Below are 20,725 nucleotides of genomic sequence, written 5' to 3' on the forward strand. Positions count from 1 at the left end.
TAAAGAAAGTTCACAAACTTAAAAAAGTTCACCGATTTTTGAAAAACTATATAAAAAGAAGTTCAAAAGTACATCATTTTCGAGAAAAGTTTCATCGGTTTTATAAAAAGTTCATCGATTGGCAAAAAAATCATGAACTTTGAATTTTTTTTCCATCCAGTTTGAAAAATAGTTCATCAATTTTCAAAAAAGTTCAAAATTTGAAGGAAAAATTCAGCAATCTTGAAAAAGTTCATCAAATTTTAAAAATTGTTCATCGGATATGCAAAAAGTTTATCGAATTTGAAAAAAGTTTATTGAACTAGAAAAATTTTCATCAAATTTGATTAAAAAATCATAAATTTCAAAAAATGTGGATAGATATGGAAAAAAAAACGTCGAACTAGGAAGAGGGAACAATAAAAAATAGAAAAAATGGAAAAAATGGAAAAAGAAAAGATGACAAGGCACAAAATGATGGAACTTATCTAATCAAGTTCCCGTGGCAGGGTACCCACAACGAATCAGTTCCTCCAATGAGTAAATGGCCACTGTCTATCTTGGGTATTGCAACTCATGCAACACGAGCTGGCCGTGGGAATCAGGTGAACTTTCAGATCAGTTGGACTAAACCTAATCCGGGTTTTGTTAAACTAAGTGTAGATGCTTCATACCATGCAGAAGATGGCACGGGAGCTACGGCTACTGTCATTAGAGATTTATCAGGCAAATTTCTTGTTGGGACATGCACATTTTACTTGCATGCTGCAGATGCGGTTACAATCGAGGCAATGACTATGAAAGAGGGGCTGATCTTGGCTAAATCTATGGGGTTTCACAGAGTTACAGCTGAGTCCGATTCGACCGAAGTGCTTAACTTTGCACAGGACAATCACAATGGTGGGATCCAGCAACAGCTATTTATGCAGAATGCATTGACGTGGTTTTCATGATTGGGAAGGTCGACTTTATTCATTGTCGTAGAGAAGCCAACAACGTTGCTCATGAGCTAGCTAGACATAGTTTTTTGAAAAAATTATCTTGTAATTGGGACGATGATCCCCCTAGCTGGTTATACTCGAAGCTTGTGGATGATGTAATGTTGCTGAATAATCAATAAAGCTAGCCATGATGGCCTTCCCTCAAAAAAAAGTTCCCGTGGTAGGGTGGTTACCACAGTGCGATGTGACGGTTCCCAACACTTACGTATTTTTTGCGCTTTGAAATCTCGCGAACGAAAGAGATGGTGTGTGGTACTAGAAGCGAGAAAAATGGGCCGAGCCCAGTGAGCGCGGCTACAGGCGCAAGTTTGCAGAAACAACTATAATCGGCGCCTGCAGCGTCAAATAGGGTTTGCAGGAACTATAATCCTTAGGGGGTACTGTAGTGTTTTACAATAGCAGAAATGAAATATAAATGTTTGTTATGGTAATAGAGAAATTCGGAAAAACATACATTAAAATAAAACCTTTTTCTAGTAATTAGTTTTTTGAGAAAATTAGGAATATATTTCAAAAACGTGAATGTTTTTTGAAAAATATCAAACCTTTTCAACATGTTAACAAAAATTGAAAACATGAAAGTTTATAAAATTTCATAATTGTTTTGAAACAAATAATGCTTCTAAAAAGCGAACAAATTATGAATAGGTTTAAAAATCATGGACATTGTTTTAAAATGTGAAAAAAAAATTAAAAACATTCAAAATTTTACTAAAAACAGAATAAAATGTCAACGCTTTTATTTATGTAAAATTCTAAAAAATATGAACGTTTTTAAAATTTCGAACTAAATATGAAAACGCAATTGTTTTCTGACTTTCTTAATATTGTTTTCAAAAAGGAACTTTTTCGCAAATCATAGTAAAAAAACAACAACAAAAAATAAAGACAAATAAAAAATTAAAAATAATAGTAAGGTTTTTTTGATTGGCCGTAATACTCCCGGGATCCAGGCCCTTTACTTGGTTAAGAAATACACTCGGAAACTTCATCCGGGCTTTTCTGCCGTCGCATTTGTTCAACTACAATGTATAGCTCGGACCACCTAGTGACCTTTTTTTTTCATACGTGTAAACGTTGTGATTATTTAATAACGCTTGGCGATATTGTCTCAATTTTTTTTTTCAACGAGGGGAGGTTTTTATCCAACCCACCCGATATACTCGGGTTTCTGCTCCATGTGAGTTATAGCCTATTACGGTAACTGGGACCCACACATGATCTTGTCGACGGCTTAAATGGCCGGTCCAATCTGATCACATTTTATCACAAGGTCTTGTTTTGTTTTCTCTTTTTCAGGGCTAGTTATGTGGGTTTCTTTTCTTTATATGTTTTTGTCTAGTCTCAAATGGTTCTATTTTTTTCACCTTTCTCCTTTTTTATATTTTATTTTTATTTTTTATTTTTCCTTTAATTTTTATCATGTGCTTTTTTGAGCTTCACAAACTTTTTCAAGTTGTCTATATTTTTAAAATCCCATGAACTTTTTTGGATATGTGAACATTTTCAAATCCATGAACTTCTTTCCTATGGTTTTTCAAATTCTTGAGCTTTTTAAAAAATCATGAACATTCTCAAGTTCATGATTTTTTCACATTAATAAATTTTCTGAAATTTACAAACACATTTCAAACCTATGATTTTTTTAAAATTTACAATATTTTCTAAATTCATGAACTTTTCGAATTCACATTTTTTTTCATACATTAAACGCTCATCGATTAACCAGTCAAAGGTCAATAATTTACTAGCAAATGTTAATGGCGATCGATCGAAGGACGGACCCAACGAATCACTAATTACGGGGTATCCATTGCAAAGGTCAATCCCAATCTTCCTTTGAGATGACAAATGGTGCACAACCCTAGAGTTTCCTTGTTTTCGTAGATTCGTTTTTGCAAAACATGTATATCTTGAACCATCCGTCCAAATCATGAACCGTTTTCATAAGTTTTCAACAAAAAAATTTGTAGAAAAATCTAAAAAAATACAGAAACCAAAATAGAAAAATCACCAAAAAAAGAGAAAATTCCAAAGAAAGAAAACCAAAAAAACTATAACCCAAACAGGAGCATAGTTGTGCCTTTTCTACTTCTTTTTTTGGAAGCACGGATATGTTTTCCCTTTACGGCAAGCACAGTTTTGCTTCTCACAGAAGCACAGGCTGTCTATTCCCTTTTTCGAAAAGCACAGGTGTGCTTCTCGCGAAAGCATAGATTGTGTTTTTCTCTTTTTTTCGAGGAAGTACGTATGAACTAAACAAAGAAAAAACTGCAAAGTTAAAAGAAATAAAGATAACAAAAAACGCAGTCATATGGGTGCATCTAGCGCGTCACACAAGTGGTGTTGGCTAGGAGCTCCTAGGTCCTAGGGTCCAAAAGTGACCTTTGCTGGAGCCCCCTAATGGATATCCGTTAAGTAGTTTCTCCTTGGAAGGAAGGAGAACCGACCAAAATGATGTATCTTATTGTTGGGCTTGCCCAGGAGCGTGAGGTAACCTTTATGTACATTTCCTAAATGATAATAATTTTATTAAAATTTGATATGTGTGTTAAATAGTGTTAAATAAATGTGCGCGCAAATTTTTAAAAATATTCACTTGTTTGAAAAGAATAGATACCTGATATTTTATAAATTTGTTTATACAATGTAAAGTGTAATTAAAAAATGGGTTTCAAACCATTCAGACAATGTCACTTACATTTAACATAATGTTTCCAAAAATATGTTTGTGACAGTCAAAAAAATTATACAATGTAAAAATATGTTCACACAGTTAAACATATGTTATGTATCATTTTTTGAACACGTGTTTGAATTATTTTAACACGTATTCAAAGAAATGTTAAAAAACAAGTATTTGAAAAAAATGGTGAATCATGTATTCGTAAATTATTAAACATGTAAAACTTCAAGTTGGAGATACAATAATAACCCTGCTAATCGAGTAATAGTCAGCTCGCCAGAGACGAAACGGACCGACAGCTCACAGAATTTTGATAAGTTTATGTGAATACAATTTTTTCGTAAATTCAAAAACAATTATAAATATGCTAAATATTCGTTAATTAAAAACTTTTACTCAATTTCAGAACAATATATCACAAAATTCAGAAATCCTCATGGTATGAAAAGTGCGCATTTAAAAAATATTCGGCATTTGTAAAATTCTTTTTTAATTCCAAAATGTTCATAGATTTTCGAAAGTTTTTATGTTTTTTTAAATATTCAGAAAGTCCAAAGTATTTCACAAATTTAAAAATATTAGCGAATTTTGTAATTTTAGTAAATTAAAAAAATCGTGAATTCAGAAAATGTTCAAACGTTTATAAGGCTGTTTGATTTACAAAAACGATCTTGAGTTTGTAATTAATGTTCACAATTTTCTAAAAATTTAATGAATATTGTAAAATGTTGACAACTTGAAAAATGTTTGTGAATTTGAAAATAATCTTGAATTCAATAACTATTCGGAATTCAATTTTTGTATGAACTCAGACTATCTTCATGAGTTTTTAATGTATTCATGAATTTCAAATATTTATTTAAAAAATATACTATTTTGAAAACATGCTCACAAATTGAGAAATATTTCTCAATTTATAAACATTACTAAATTTGAAAATGAAAAAACAAAAAGGGAAAAGGGAAAAAGAAGAAGGAAACAGATAAATAGAAAATAAAACAAGGTAACCAAAAAACCCCTATAAAGCTAGAAATAAGAGGCAAATCAGTTCAGATATGTTCACGAATGTTCTACAGCTGATGCTCCCGTAATATTAAAAACCTACCAGGGTACCCCAAGCACACCAACAATGGGCCCATCAAAAGGCCATGCTCGTATATTAGAAAAAATTACTCACCGTCAAATACTACAACATCCAGAAGGAGTTAGCGCATTAGCAAGCTACACGTGGCAGCATCCAGATCTTTGTCGACTTACCCTTGGTAAAACCTTTACCAGTCAAATAATGCTCAAAGACATCATTAGTGACGTTGGGTGGAAGTGCTCACTGTCCCGAGCAAAATTGCATACATGCACACGTGTCAAACATGCAGGCGAACCCCAACGACCGCGGCCACGTCCACGACCATGCATTTAATACGGATGCAAGCTAGGGTGCATAGCCTACCACATGCCTACGTATTTTAGGCCATCATCATTATGATTTACAGCCGGTGTGCGCGCCTCGAGACGATAAGTTACTAACCTTATTACATGGTTCAAAGCGATGACACATATGCTCCTTTCTAACTAAGGGACAACGACGCCTCAGACTCTGGCAGGATTGACGTTGACGAGTCGTACCCAAAGGGATAAGATAGTCATCAGGTGCACGCAAGTACCTACAACATCATGTTATTGCTTAAACAACAGAGGGACCCAAGTCAAAGAAGACCACACGTGTGAACGAGCCATTGTGGTGCCCCCGGTCCTATACTGCACAACAGAGAGACCCACGGCAAAGAAGACCACATGTGTGAACGGGCCATTGTGGTGCCCCCAATCCTATATAAAGGGAGGGCCATGACCATTTTTAGACAATGGAGCACATAACACAAAACAGAAGGGAGAATAACACGGAAAAACCAGGCTTAAGAAAGAGAGTAGAGAGGGAAAAAGGAAGAAGGGTTGGTGCTAGCGTAGGATGGGAAGCCACCCGATCACCATAGTTAACTCTCCCAAGCACTTGTAATCTCCCTCATACACTCATATCAGTTAACCAAGAACATGAGTAGGATATTATGCTTCCCAAGCGGCCTGAACCTGTATAAATCACTGTGTCACCTTCTTTTAGCATACTCAAAGGAACCTAGAGCGTTTTAGTCCCTGATTGAACACACAAATAAATGTTATCCTTGATTCCTGATGTCCCGAGTTTACACTCTGACCGATGCAGAGGAGAGTATTGAAATAGGTCGGCTCATCTAGCACGTGGGAGCTCTTGGGGTACGTGGTTGGTCGTTATCTATCGCGGTACGCAATAAATAGGGTGCACTTCCAGCTCCTTTGATCGAAGTAGCTACTCACGTTATTCACGTATGTGGTGGGGAGCGTCTATACAATGCCTTAAGCGCCGACTGGCGCACGGGTGCCCGCATGCCAAGTTAGGTGGCTGTGGCCTAAACTACTATTTGCTCGACTTGCCTGACACACTCATTGTTTAGAGGAAAACCAGCAGCAGCTGGTTCCAGAAAATAACCAACCTCCAATTTTTAAGTTTGTTTTTGTATTTTAAAAAATAAATCAAAGGTTCAAAATATGTTCATGATTTATTTTATATTTATTAAAATTTGATTAAGTTTTCAAGAGTTTGGAATGTTCATAATATGAGAAAACATGAATTTTAAAAAAGTTCCTAAATTTGAAAAGGTGCAATTTTTTTAAAAATTCCACGAATCTAGAGAAAGTTCTTCAATTTTAAAAAATCATGAATAAAAAACCATGATTTTGAAAAGTTCATGAATTCAAAAAAACATCACAATCTGAAAATATGTTCATGAATTTTTAAAAATCCACAAAATTTAAAGAGTTCATGTTTTCAAAAAGTGAAAAAAAACAAAAAGAGAAAAATGAGAGGAAAGGGAAGTTAATGTTTTTGAATTTTTTAAAAAGTGGATGCCCCCACAAGGCAGGTACTCTAGTATCCTAATGAGTAATATACTACATATGTGTTGGCCTGCCATTGCAGAAAATATGGACATATAACGAAGAATGGGTAAGTTATAACTAATGAAGCTTCACGCGTGAAATATTAGCAATGAAGCTTTATTAATGTTGTATGAAGCAATTTAATGGCACATCGGTACCAAGGCATTGGATGTTAACCAGTGAAGCTTTATTAAGTTTTGTATGAACTGGCTCACATGGAATGTACTTCCACCAACGTGAAGAAGTGTTTGATTTACACTGAAAATGTTTCCATTACAAAGCATAACTATGTGTCCATTGGTCAGAAAAATGTTTGCATTAATGACATCCATGACATGTGACAAATGTTTTCGTTTCATGAGAAAATTATGTCAGGGGAGAACCTCTACGGCTCATGTGAGTTGCAAAAAATCAGCCGTCTCTATTTTCTAACCAGTACAAGATTTATTCCTAAAACATCAGCATTCTTTTGTATACAGGGTTCTAATTACCGTGCTGATAATATTGACCCAACATTGCAAGAGTTCACGGAATACGGCGACTTGCGAATTAGCGGCTCAATGGCGTCCACTACTTTTTTCACCTTATTTCTTTCTCATTTTTTCAGAAAGGCCACAGTGTATGTACGTGCAAAGCCTACATGCTTGCTGGACATGTGCATGTAACCATGAAATTTGATTGCCAAATCTTCAAGTTGTATATGCATAATATATAGATGAATCTATTTTTTTCTCTTCACATTTTCTTTGTTGGCGCTGCCTCTCGCAGCGCCGCTTCTTCTTCCTCTCCTCTCAACTCTCTCTTGAGTTTCTCTCTTTTCTCTCTCAAGCAGTGGACTAACCTATGGGGGGGCCAATGAAAGAAAAAACCCACAACAAACCAAGACTTTGTGGCCTCCACGCAAATTTATACGTATATTACCATATTGGCCGCAAAATACATGTTGTTCTCAAACAAAAAGCAATATATACTCCATATGAGAACCAACTACACCAAAATACACGACTTGTCTAATTATACCGCTCACGCCTCACCGCGCTCAGCCTTCAAATTCGTATGGGGTGGGGCGGCCGGTGATGACGGGTGGTGGCCGGCCGGTGTGCCGACATGGACGACCACCACCGGACCGGCCAGTGGCGAAGAGCCGAAGATGAAGGCATGAGGCGCGCCCTTGTTCCTCCCTCTTGTGCGCTAGGATGTTTGCCGGCGGCCCACACGGATCAGGAAGAGCGTCGGCGTCGAGGGAGTTAGGGAGTGCGGCGGCAGGGCAGCTGGTTGCCTGGTTCGTCTATGGAGGCGAGCAGACGTGCACGAGCGTGGTGCCTGATTGGGGAACAGAGGAGAAGCGATCGAGCCTGAAGTGTGCGTGCGTGATAATGGTAAGGTGGGCTTGTGCGTGCATGTGGAGGCATGATGGGTCATTAGTACTACCTAGTAAAAAATAATTCTCATCTGGGCTGGTGGGTGGGTGGGGGGGGGGGGGGGGGGGGGGCACGGCCCCTCAGACTTCTACGTAGCTCCGCCGTTGCTCTCAAGAACACAAGAACACATCAGGAAGAAAATCACACATGCACGCACACTTCATCAAGAAGAAAACCAAAAGGCTTTTCTCCTTGGTCACACGAAGGCTCCTGCCCTCCGTCGCGCCTTGCCGCTTCTCACGGCATTGCCGTATCGCACGGCACCGTCGGCATCTTACCAGAATCACCGCATTGCACGGCAGCCCGGCATCTCGCCTCCTTCTCGCGCATAGCTGAAGCTTCGCCGGACAAACAACACCCTAGACTAGAGTACATGAAGAATGAAAATAGACATGCATACACATATGACAAGATTAGTTCTAACATTATTTACTGCTAATGTACGTAATAATTTGTACGTGTACATTAGCATGAAGAACACAATATGATCTTTATGCTAATGAAACTATACAATTCCTGAGTTTGTCATCCAAACATTTTTTGGTATTGAAACCTCACAGGCATTTTAAGAGCCAATTCAGTGAACAACCAAACAGGCGAATTCGTATTAGTGCCATTTCAGTTTCCTCATCGAATTGGAATCCAGTCCAATTCAATACGGAGCTCTCCAATACGGACATCAAGACGAAGCGTATGTGTTATGCTATAGAAACGATTAGGGAGTACGTTGTAGTTTTGTCACCTACAATCGAAGCATCAAGGAAACCCTTGGTCCGGGCTCCTGGACCGGACGACGGCGGCATCTTGACGCCGTTCCCCTTCTTGAAGGTGGTGTCTTGTTCGCCGCGGCGTCCCTGAGAGTGGAGTTGGATACTGGTTGGCCTCATTGTGTTCTAGTTGTTTCTCAAGGCTAGGAGAGTTTTGCCGTGTTGTTCTTTTCCTTTCCTTGGGCTGAGCACCCCGTGTCCCTCTGCTCCGGGCACTATGTCGTCTATGCATGTGTTGTTCCATACCCTGTATTCACTCTTCCCTTTTAATCAATGAATGATACGCAAGCTTTGCATATTCGTGAAAAAAAAAACAATTGAAGCATCATTTACGGGATTTATACCCTAGAATTTTGGGGATTTGTTTCCTATAAGACGACTGACCCGACGTTCTTCCGACCCCACCCCCACCCTAATATAGATCATGGGGAAACTTCTCCGGCGAGCCCCCCACCGGACTGCAGATGTTTCTTCCTTCACTCCGGCACCTCCTTTCTTCTGTCGATTTAGAAAATCGACCGACCCAAATCAGATTTTTAGGTGACTAACGTTTATCTATTGTGAACTATTAAATATGATGTCTAATTTCTCATAGGACCAAGTCATTTTTTTTAGTTAGACCTGTTGCATTAAGGCTTCAATTTTATTTCACCACGACCGACTACAGGAATCACTTGAAATGTGGCAACTCTGCTACATTTTTTTTTCGTATTTCGACTTGATTTCCCACTGTGTGTCATATTTTCTCGAATAACATGAATATTTACTAGTTCAACACAAACACCTTGACCAAATACCGAAAAAGTACAAACACATTAATGAAAGAGTTGCCAACATAATCATTTTAGATCATTCTTCACGGACATGTGCATTAGATCCGACACCTTCCTCGCCGCTGGCCTGCCCTTCAGGTCATCCCACCAGGCCCTTACATGCGGGTACATGTCGAGCACCGATGTGTATATAGTGATCCCTAGGCAAAGCATGGTGGAGACGTGGTTGAGGTCGGCGAGGCTGATGAAATCTCCAGCTAGGTACTTGGAGCTCGACAATCTGGACTCATACACATCCAACACCTTCTTCAGCTTGTCAATGTTCTCCTCAACGGCCCTCTCATCAACCCTTTGCCCGAAAATCGGCCGGATCCTGATCTCCATAAGAACAGCCTCTATGAGAGGACGGTAGTGGTGGGCCTCCACCTCCAGCCACACATCGACCATTGCTGATCCCTCGAGATTGCCAACCCCAAGGAGCTCAGGTTTGTACTTTCGGCATATATATTTCGTGATTGCGCGTGACTCTGTTGCATAGACAATATATGTGATGTGAGCTAGGCTTGAAACATGTTCAATTTCAACAGAAAGTTTTCTCCCAAGGCGTATCTGAGTAATACTATGTAAATGGATACCAGTTATGCATCCATGCTAAATTACTCTGCCTGCCCTGGCCAAGGGAATCGCTAAACATTAGCAAAGAGGAAAAATATTTACTTCCCCCGCTCCTAAACATGTGACATTTTGGTAGTTCAATATTGGAAACGGAGGGCGTAGATGGTTTCTGAAGTTTCTTACCCCAGAGGCAAAAGTCACCGTCCTTCAAAACTGGGACCTGACCGAATGGCTGTGAAAAGAGCTAATCAGCAATACCAACGTAGGAAAAGGAACACAGAGCAGGATATAGTCGTCTCATAGGCAATTAGAAGAGCGAGAGAGGCCTACATACGTTCCTAGCAAGGTGGGCGGGGCTCTTGTGCTCGGCCGCGGCGAAGTCGACGGCGACGAGCTCGTACTTGACGCCGGACTCTTCCAGGCTCACAAGGACCCTGGCTATGTTCCAAGACATGGCTGGCCCGTACACCTTCACGACCGGCTCCATGTTGCTCTTCCGGCCGGCTTCGCTCTTCAAGTCGCTACAGAATATCTTTGCCTGAAATTATGGCCACGCATATATATTCCCCCGTCCTCCACCCCTTCCGTTTGACTGCTAGTATGTTAATTATCTTATCTTATCTACGTAGGATGCAAGCTTAGAACCGCAACCTTGGTCAAAATATTTGTCTGCCACGCTTGTCATGTTCCACGAGGAGGGTTTTATATGAGAGGATTTCTTGCTCCCGAGCCCCGTGGAGCCCGATTTTTTCTTTCTAAATAAGGTTTCTTATCAAATACTCCCTCTGTAACTTTTTATAAGACGTTTTTTTGACTCTGAAAACGTTTTATAAAAAAGTTACAGATGGAGTAATTCTAAAAAGTACACGTGTATACCACAATGCTGTAAATGTAGATGATGAAACTCATTTTTGTGTGAGCTATATAAAAAAAAATATCGTCGACTTTTATATTCCTTTCGTTACAAAATGTAAAATATTTTTTATCCCCTATGCAAAACTCAAAAAGGTCTTACATTTTGGTACAGATGCAATAGTAAATAGTGCATCTGGTAGAAATGTATGATTTTGTTCTCTTTGTGTAGCTCACTCAAAAATGTATTCATCATGAAATTTACAAAAAGTGGTATACATCTATATGCACGTGTGTAATTTTTTTCAGAATTTTTTGAAACCTCAGATTTGGTTTTTGAATTTTTCAAAAGTCCAGGCTCCATGACGACCCTGAGTACATAGTTTTCAGAGGAAATCTAAGTCAAAAGTAAATGTCAAAGAAAGCTCTCTTCGAGAATGCTTGGCTCTCCAAGGTCAAGATATCCGCCAACTTCAGTTTAGAGCACACCCATCAATTTTGGTCCTTTAGACAACCATTCACCACTTCCGCCTAGATGAGTATGCCGAAGATGACATTGCGTGGAAGCACACACAAGCAATGGGCAATACTCCACGGCCTCTTATACGGCACAATTCTTTGGTACTTTCTACTCTCTCATGGAGCACGCAGTTTGGAAGGCTTGGGTGCCCTGAAAGTCAAGTTCTTTTCTCAGTTGGCCACACAAGATAGAATTTGGACTGCCGATAAATTGGCTAAGTGAGAGCCTTTGATTTCTATGCAAGCAGGAACAGGAATCCAAAGTACACCTCTTCTTCAAGTGTCGCTTCACCATCTGTCTTTGAACTTAGTGAACGAATGGCTACACCTTGAGAGCATAGACACCACCTTGAGAGTTCCGTCAAGGATTGGTGGACAATCCGCTCCGACATCCACACTGCCAATCGAAAGGCCATGGCGTCGCTCACAATAGTTGGACCATATGGAATGAGAGGGGAATGCACGGGTGTTTCGCCACAAAATCACGTCGCCACCAATCTTACTCAATACTATGAAAGGAGATGCTCATCCTTGGATCGCCGCGAGTGCAAAAAAATTGGGTACGAAGGGAGCAATCTTAAATTTCCGAGGCAAATCTTTCGCTTCGGTTTCAGAAAAAGGCAAGTTGCTCACCAAAGAGACCGAGAGCAGCTGGCAACTTGATTAAACAAGAGAACTAACTGGCAACAGAACAGAGTCACTTGGCAGCCAAGGAATTAATACAATATCCATGAGAGGTCTCCATCACACTTACTTGTCAACCAAGTCCAACTAATACGATGGAGGCTACCTGGTGTGATCTAATTGGGAGAGCAGTTGACAAACCTAAACAAGATAACTGATTGCAACCTAGTTCTTGACCTGTTAGGCTGGCAATGAATCTGACGTATCCACGGACCGTTCAATAAAACAGGTTGATAAATACAACTTACTTGTATGCCACGGCAGTTACAATAACCATCAGTAAAGGCCACAAACTTTGATACAGAAAGCACCTTGTTCATCAAGAAATGAAAAGTGATAACCTCAAAGCTACTAAACCATTAGTTGATAGTACTTATACGTCCAATTTTATCATGGTTCTTTTCAACAACAAATACACATCAATCTGAAAACGGTTGTACCCAATAGTCGTAACTAAAGGTGAAAGTGGTAGGACAATTTTTGGCCGAAATCAATTTTAAATTCAGGGGCATTGGATATCACAAAAAAAAAATCACTCATGAACACAATCCTATCTGACTTCTAGTCCGGTTGAAAGGATACACTATACATATGGTATTGCTAATACGTATACAACAATATAAAATAAATGTTTTTTCTAGACTGACAACCCGACATTTAAATATGTATATCTTTTTTTGTTAAAAGTTTAGGTATTAACTAACAATATATGAAGGTTATCTTGGCTTATGGGATGGGAGACATGCTTGCTAGTGGTTTCTTTGGATTATTCTACTACCGTCTAGTGTTTTATGAGTCTTAACATGTATAAGAATTAATACTTGCTCATTTTTTATGTATAGTTTAGTTCAAAGCATGTTGTATATTCTCGTCTTTTTATCCAAGTCCGATTCTTTACCGCACAACGTCCAAGTTTGACGAAATCCGATATTCGAATCTACATCCACGTGTTATCCACCCTTCTTTTGAATCTCAAAAATATATGAAATATATCAGCACTATTGTACTTAATCCGCTCCGATTTCACCCCTAGGCATAACATTCCATAACTCCTCTTGCCTTTACATGAAAGCCCTCACATATGGACTGAGTGTCACGCCCAATATGCGATACTATCCTAAAGAGACTCGAAGGTCCCAACAAGGATAGAACCGCATATTGAAACGCTTTTGCAAGGTGGATATCATTACATCAACATTATATAATATATGGGGATACATACAAGGCATACAAATGCCGCAAGAATACAACAATACATCATACATAAGATCAACATCCGGCTACGGATGAAACACAAACCGAAGCTCAAACGACATCCACCCTGCTAGCCCAGGCTGCCGACCTGGAACCTATCCCCTGATCGAAGAAGAAGCAGAAGAGAACTCCAAAAACAGGTAAACATCGCTCTCGCGTCATGATCATCGCAAAACCTGTACCTGCAACTGGTGTTGTAGTAAACTGTGAGCCACGAGGACCCAGCAATTCCATTACCATGGGTATCAAGACTAGCAAAGCTTAATGGGAAAGGAATGGATAAGGTGGTGAGGTTGCAGCAGCGTCTAAGCAATGTATGGTGGCTAACTTACGCAAATGAGAGCGAGAAGAGAAGCAAAGGAACGGTCGTGAAACTAACAATGATCAAGAAGTGATCCTGAACTCCTACTTACGTCAAACATAACCCAGAAACCGTGTTCACTTCCCGAACTCCGCCGAGAAGAGACCATCACGGCTACACACGCGGTTGATGCGTTTTAGTTAAGTCAAGTGTCAAGTTCTCTACAACCGGATATTAACAAATTCCCATCTGCCACATAACCGCGGGCACGGCTTTCGAAAGATAATACCCTGCAGGGGTGTCCCAACTTAGCCCATTATAAGCTCTCACGGTCAACGAAGGATAAACCTTCTCCCAGGAAGACCCGATCAGTCTCGGAATCCCGGTTTACAAGACATTTCGACAATGGTAAAACAAGACCAGCAAAGCCGCCCGAATGTGCCGACAAATCCCGATAGGAGCTGCACATATCTCGTTCTCGGGGCACACCGGATGAGCAGTCCGTACAACTAAAACCAGACCTCAAGTTTTCCCGAGGTGGCGCTGCAAAGGGCTCTAGTTTGGACCAACACTCAGAGGAGCACTGGCCCGGGGGGGTAAATAAAGATGACCCTCGAGAGCGCAACTCCCAAGGGAAAAGGCTAGGTGAGGCAAATGTAAAACCAAGGTTGGGCCTTGCTGGAAGAGTTTTATTCAAAGCGAACTGTCAAGGGGGTCCCATAAATCACCCAACCGCGTGAGGGACGCAAAATCAAGGAACATAACACCGGTATGACGGAAACTAGGGCGGCAAGAGTGGAACAAAACACCAGGCATAAGGCCGAGCCTTCCACCCTTTACCAAGTATATAGATGCATTAATAATATAAGAGATATTGTGATATCCCAACATAAACGTAATCCAACATGGAGCAATCTCATCTTCACCTGCAACTAGCAACGCTATAAGAGGGGCTGAGCAAAGCGGTAACATAGCCAAACAACGGTTTGCTAGGAAGGGTGACAAAGGTTAGAGGTTCATGGCAATTTGGGAGGCTTGAAGAGCAAGTGAATAGGTAGCGCAGCATAGCGATGGAACGAAGTAACTAGCATAGCAATGATAGTAATGAGATCCAAGGTGACGGTCATCTTGCCTGAAATCCCGCTAGGAAGAAGAACGAATCCATGAAGAAGATGAAGCCACGAAGACGAACGAATCCTCACGATCGCAACGACACGGGAACTATCGAGAAGAAGCACACAACAAGGTAAACACACCATACATGAACAAGGCATGATGCTCAACCAAGTATGATGCATGACAAGGCTATATGAAGCTACTCATGACGAGAGATGATGCATACAAGAACAACACATCAAGGCAAGTTTAAATGAGGCCGGAAACAACATATAACAATTCCGGTAAGTCCTCATATGCAAATTTTGAAATTGGTCCAGAACTGAACAAGCATTAAGTTGAAGTTGTTAAATAACAAGTTAAAGAGCACCATGATGATCTACACGAAATCCTAGTCAAGTTACATATAAAGTTCATTAGATTCGGAGCTACGGCCTAGAAGATATGAGCAAAACAAGTTAAACATGGCATTGATGCAAAATGCATACAAACATCAAGCAAATACCTCAAAACAAGGATGCAACATGATAATATGAAACTACATGCAAATCTAAGCAAGTTTCATATAGAGCATGCTCGAAACGGAGCAACGGTGCAACACATACACTCCAAACAAGACATAGCAACAATCTGTCCAAAACAGCAACTAGGCATAATGCAAGCATCAAAACAATATGCTACAGCAACTCAACATGAAAACAAAAGGCATGGACATGATGTACAAGTAAAGCATGACAAAACATGAACACTGAGCTATCCCCAGAAATCACTAAAACATGCTCAAAAGGACATAGCAAGATTGCAAATAATAACAGTTCACAGACTTGGTGAAATTACTGGACATGGCAGAAACAGCATCAGGTAGCAATGTTCAGAGCACGAAATGAACATGCTACAGGAACTTAACATGGCAAAACAAGGCATGGCAGTATTCTACTAAATGCATATGACAAAAGTCCCTTACTGACCATAAGCCAAAAAGGACCCGAAGATATGATGGCAACCATGTAAATATAGCAAGTTTCGTTAACAGGTTTCAGACTTAGCAGAAAACAGAGCATGGCAGAAACAATAATATGAAGGCATATTTGTGAGCTTGATGCACTCATCACAAATCAATACATGACAAAAAAAGCATACCTACAGCAAGATGGCATGTTTATGAAGCTATCCATGGTAAGAGCAATTACATAGCATGTATGAATAAACTACAACAACCTTCGCAAAATTGAATAACACGTAAACATTCTGCCAGGAACATTTTATAGCAAAAGTAGAGCAAGATTGAGTCATGCTATGGCACTCCATAATTGCAAACAAGGGCATGGATGGATCAATTACAACAATATCTACAAAGCATCCTTACTGAACATCTCCAAAATAAATATGGATCCCTCTGTAGCCACATGGATACATAGAAACAAAATAACAGCAGTCACAGACTTAGTAAAATCACTCTGAAATCAGAAACATTACGAAGCCTAGTTTGCATGCTTGTGCTAGTCACCACAGAGATCACAAAAATACATGGCATACACCTCTGTAAAGATGGCATGGCATAAATCAAAACATATGTAGAGCTCATGCTCATAAGATGCACAGATTAAATGCAACAAAAATAACAAATCACCAAGTTCTGATAAGTAACAGCAGTTAACAGCAACTAGCACTCTTGCACCAGAGATTTGGGCATCAAAATGGACTCAAATGAACATGGTTCAATGGAACAAAATGAAGAGCATCACGAGAAGAACATTTTGATATATCACACGCACGAAACGGAGCTATATGAAGAGAGTTATGCCATGATGAAGTATGCAACATAATATGGAATTAGTCGGGACAGAGGAAAAAACAGAGGGGGAGAGGTCAACCGCTCGGCGTTGACTGCATCGGGATCGGGCGCACGGGCTCGGGGCTCGCCGTGGCTCTCGCCGGAGCTGCTGCTCCCGGTGACCGGCGTGGCGACGGGAGGAGGTGGAGGAGAGGGCGACGAGCGGCGGGGCAGCCGCGGCGACGGCCGGCGGGCTTCGGTGGGCGCGGGCCCGCTGGAACGGCGACGAGGGGCGCCGGCGACCGGGCGGCTGCGCGGCGAGGCGGCGGGGCAGGCCGGTGCGGGACTGCGGGAGGAGGGAGGCGAGGCGCTCGGGCCAGGCGGCGGCGCGGCGGGCTCGCGCGGGCCCAGATGGGCTCCGTGGGCCGCGGCGGCGGGGAGGAGAGAGAGGAGGCGCGGGGTGACGTGGCGCGAGCGCATTCGCCGGGCGCGGCGGCGCAGGCGTCCGGCGGCGGGTCGGACATGTCCGGTGTGGTGAGGGAGGAAATTTAGGGTTTGGACTGCGATTTTGGACGGGGGAGGTGTTTATATAGGTAGAGGGAGCTAGGAGAGTCCAAACAGGGTGCGATTTTCGCCCACGTGATCGTGATCGAACGACCGAGAGCATGGCGGAGACTTAGAGGGGTTTTGGGGCTGTTTTAAGGGGGGTTTTGCTGCAACACACGAACGGACTTTGCGGTTACCCGGTTAACCGTTGGAGCATCAAACGACCTCCAAATGGCACGAAACTTGACAAGTGGTCTACCGGTGGTATACCAAGGCCACTTGGAAAGCCTCGGTCCATTCCGAGAACGTTCAACGCCCGCTCACGAAAAGAAACAAGAGGGGTGCGCCGGAGGAGGTGGGAGTGCCGGATTCCAAAACAAACAACGGGGAAAATGCTCGGATGCAAGTTTTGAAAAACATGATGATGCAATGCATATGATGACATGGCAAAAAGCAACACGCAAGCAGATGACAAGGCAAGGACGGCGAATAACTCGCAGACACCTGGCGCATCGGATCCGGGGCGTTACACTGAGCTAGTCATAGAATAACACAATGTTCTTATTTAGAAAACTTTGAGTTTACTAAAATCCGTCTTAACATTGATATGTTAGAGAGACCAGCTAACCATGGAAGAGCTCACAATTTTTAGTTCTTGTAATGGTTGCCTTATTCATGATACCCATTCACAAACATATACCACATGTTGGTCACAAACGTATCCTTTTCTTTCTTTTGTGCGGGAAGCGCAAGCCCTTTAGACATAACAAAAATAGTCTCCAAAGGTGTTGCAAAATTAAAGCGTTAAATCATATCCCTCCTCTCCTTTATATAAGGTGTATTTGTTTTTTGAAAAGTCAAACGAGTGCGCGTTTGACTGAGTTTAGAAAAATGTATCAATATCCACAATAAGAAATCTTTATCATTTTATCATCATGATAAGTAATTTCATATTTTGTCTCTTAGGTATTACAGATGTTGTAATTTTATTCTATAATCTTGGTCAAACATTCAAATGGTTGACTTGCACGAAAATCAATACACCTTATATTCTGGAACGGAGGGAGTACTTGGTAATTATGACACATTTGGATTAATTTCAACAATGGTTATGAGCCCAACACAAAGTGATAAGTCCCATCGATCCTTCTACAATAACATCCATCTACCCCCGCCGCCCTAAGCATAGTCGGCAAGGGTCCGGTCAGTGCCAAGGGACCAATCCACATGATGTCCTAAGACATTGCATTGAAGAAACTTAATGAAGGAAATATGCCCTAGAGGCAATAATAAAGTTGTTATTTATATTTCCTTATATCATGATAAATGTTTATTATTCATGCTAGAATTGTATTAACCGGAAACTTAGTACATGTGTGAATACATAGACAAAACAGAGTGTCCCTAGTATGCCTCTACTTGACTAGCTCGTTAATCAAAGATGGTTAAGTTTCCTGACAATAAACATGTGTTGTCATTTGATGAACGGGATCACATCATTAGAGAATGATGTGATGGACAAGACCCATCCGTTAGCTTAGCATTATGATCGTTTAGTTTTATTGCTATTGCTTTCTTCATGACTTATACATGTTCCTTTGACTATGAGATTATGCAACTCCTGAATACCGGAGGAACATCTTGTGTGCTATCAAACGTCACAACGTAACTGGGTGACTGTAAAGATGCTCTACAGGTGTCTCCGAAGGTGTTTGTTGGGTTGGCATAGATCAAGATTAGGATTTGTCACTCCGTGTATCGGAAAGGTATCTCTGGGCCCTCTCGGTAATGCACATCACTATAAGACTTGTAAGCAATGTGACTAATGAGTTAGTTGCGGGATGATGCATTACGGAACGAGTAAAGAGACTTGCTGGTAACGAGATTGAACTAGGTATGATGATACCGACGATCGAATCTCGGGCAAGTAACATACCGATGACAAAGGGAATGACGTATGTTGTTATGCGGTTTGACCGATAAAGATCTTCGTAGAATATGTAGGAACCAATATGAGCATCCAGGTTCCGCTATTGGTTATTGACCGGAGATGTGTCTCGGTCATGTCTACATAGTTCTCGAACCCGTAGGGTCCGTACGCTTAACGTTCGATGACGATTTGTATTATGAGTTGTGTGTTTTGGTGACCGAAGTTTGTTCGGAGTCCCGAATGAGATCACGACATGACGTGGAGTCTCGAAATGGTCGAGAGGTAAAGATTGATATATTGAAAGGTTATATACGGACACCAGAATGGTTCCAAAGAAGTTCGGGGATTTTTCGGAGTACCGGGAGGTTACCGGAACCCCCCGGGAAAGTTAATGGGCCTCATGGGCCATAGTGGAGAGAGGGACGCAGGCCACAGGAGGTGGCGCCCCCCCTACCCAATCCGAATTGGACAAGGGGTGGGGGCGCGTCCCCCATTTCCTTCTCCCTCTCCCCCTCTTTCCCCTTTCCCCTCTCCGTTGGAAGGAAGGGGGGTGAATCCTACTAGGAGTGGAGTCCTAGTAGGACTCCCCCGCCATGGCGCGCCACCCCAAGGGCCGGCCACCTCCTCCTCCCCTCCTTTATATACAGGGGCGGGGGGCACCCCAAAGACACATCAATTGTTCTCTTAGCCGTGTGCGGTGCCCCCTCCACAGTTTACTCCTCCGGTCATAGCGTCGTAGTGCTTAGGCGAAGCCCTGCGCGGATCACATCACCATCACCATGCCGTTGTGCTGACGGAACTCTCTCGAACCTCTGTTGGATCAAGAGTTCGAAGGACGTCATCGAGCTGAACGTGCGCTGAACTCGTAGGTGCCGTACTTTCGGTACTTGGATCGATTGGATCGTGAAGACGTTCGACTACATCAACCGCGTTAACCTAACGCTTCCGCTTTCGGTCTACGAGGGTACGTGGACACACTCTTCCCTCTCATTGCTATGCATCTCCTAGATAGATCTTGCGTGATCGTAGGAATTTTTTTGAAATTGCATGCTATGTTCACCAACACTTAATACCGTGATGACTACGTAGTTCATATTTATACAATTTATACATTTACATTATGAAGATGCTAAGTTACTTTTGGTGGATATAACTTGTCTTTATATAGTCACTACATGACTATGATTTTACTTCAAGTGAAAGTCTGTAAAGTTCACATGCTATGTCTTCTTGAGAATACTAACTAGTGAAGGTTGCAAGTGCTAAGTGGCAACAAGGTAAATATGCATCTACATTTCTACCATTGATGAATATGTATATGAAATGTATTTGTAATGCATATGAAATGTTCTATTGTATGAAATGTACTTTCTCAGACCGTGAGGGTTGCTGTGCTAGTGTAGTTTCTCAGGAATTGAGCTAGCAAGCAACATTTGCTGGCTTGGGATACATGTCACCACTGACAGGTATCACAGATCCATCTATGATGACATCTTTCATGTCGACTGTATGAGTTTTCACTTATGGGCATATATTAGTC

At 41.3% G+C, this 20,725-nt stretch overlaps 1 protein-coding gene across 1 annotated transcript; it reads right to left on the reverse strand.

The window, feature by feature from the left end:
• Window positions 1-9,445: 9,445 nt before the first annotated feature.
• LOC123168671 (glutathione S-transferase 1) lies at window positions 9,446-10,733 on the reverse strand. The gene is made up of 3 exons (XM_044586538.1): window positions 10,544-10,733; window positions 10,393-10,441; window positions 9,446-10,121 (listed from the first exon to the last, which is right to left on the reverse strand). Exons 1-3 carry the CDS (start codon window positions 10,694-10,696, stop codon window positions 9,661-9,663), a joined length of 663 nt encoding a protein of 220 aa, XP_044442473.1. The 5' UTR covers window positions 10,697-10,733; the 3' UTR covers window positions 9,446-9,660.
• Between the last annotated feature and the right edge of the window lie 9,992 nt (window positions 10,734-20,725).

The sequence above is a fragment of the Triticum aestivum genome, chromosome 7D (assembly GCF_018294505.1).
Source record: "Triticum aestivum cultivar Chinese Spring chromosome 7D, IWGSC CS RefSeq v2.1, whole genome shotgun sequence".
Lineage (NCBI taxonomy): Eukaryota > Viridiplantae > Streptophyta > Magnoliopsida > Poales > Poaceae > Triticum > Triticum aestivum.

Bases quoted from the DNA above. Each gene is read 5' to 3' on its own strand.
- LOC123168671 (XM_044586538.1), bottom strand. From the start codon at position 10,696: ATGGAGCCGGTCGTGAAGGTGTACGGGCCAGCCATGTCTTGGAACATA. The intron at 10,442-10,543 runs GTATGTAGGCCT...CTCTTTTCACAG, and splicing joins CCGCCCACCTTGCTAGGAAC to CCATTCGGTCAGGTCCCAGT. The intron at 10,122-10,392 runs GTAAGAAACTTC...TCTATGCAACAG, and splicing joins CGGTGACTTTTGCCTCTGGG to AGTCACGCGCAATCACGAAA.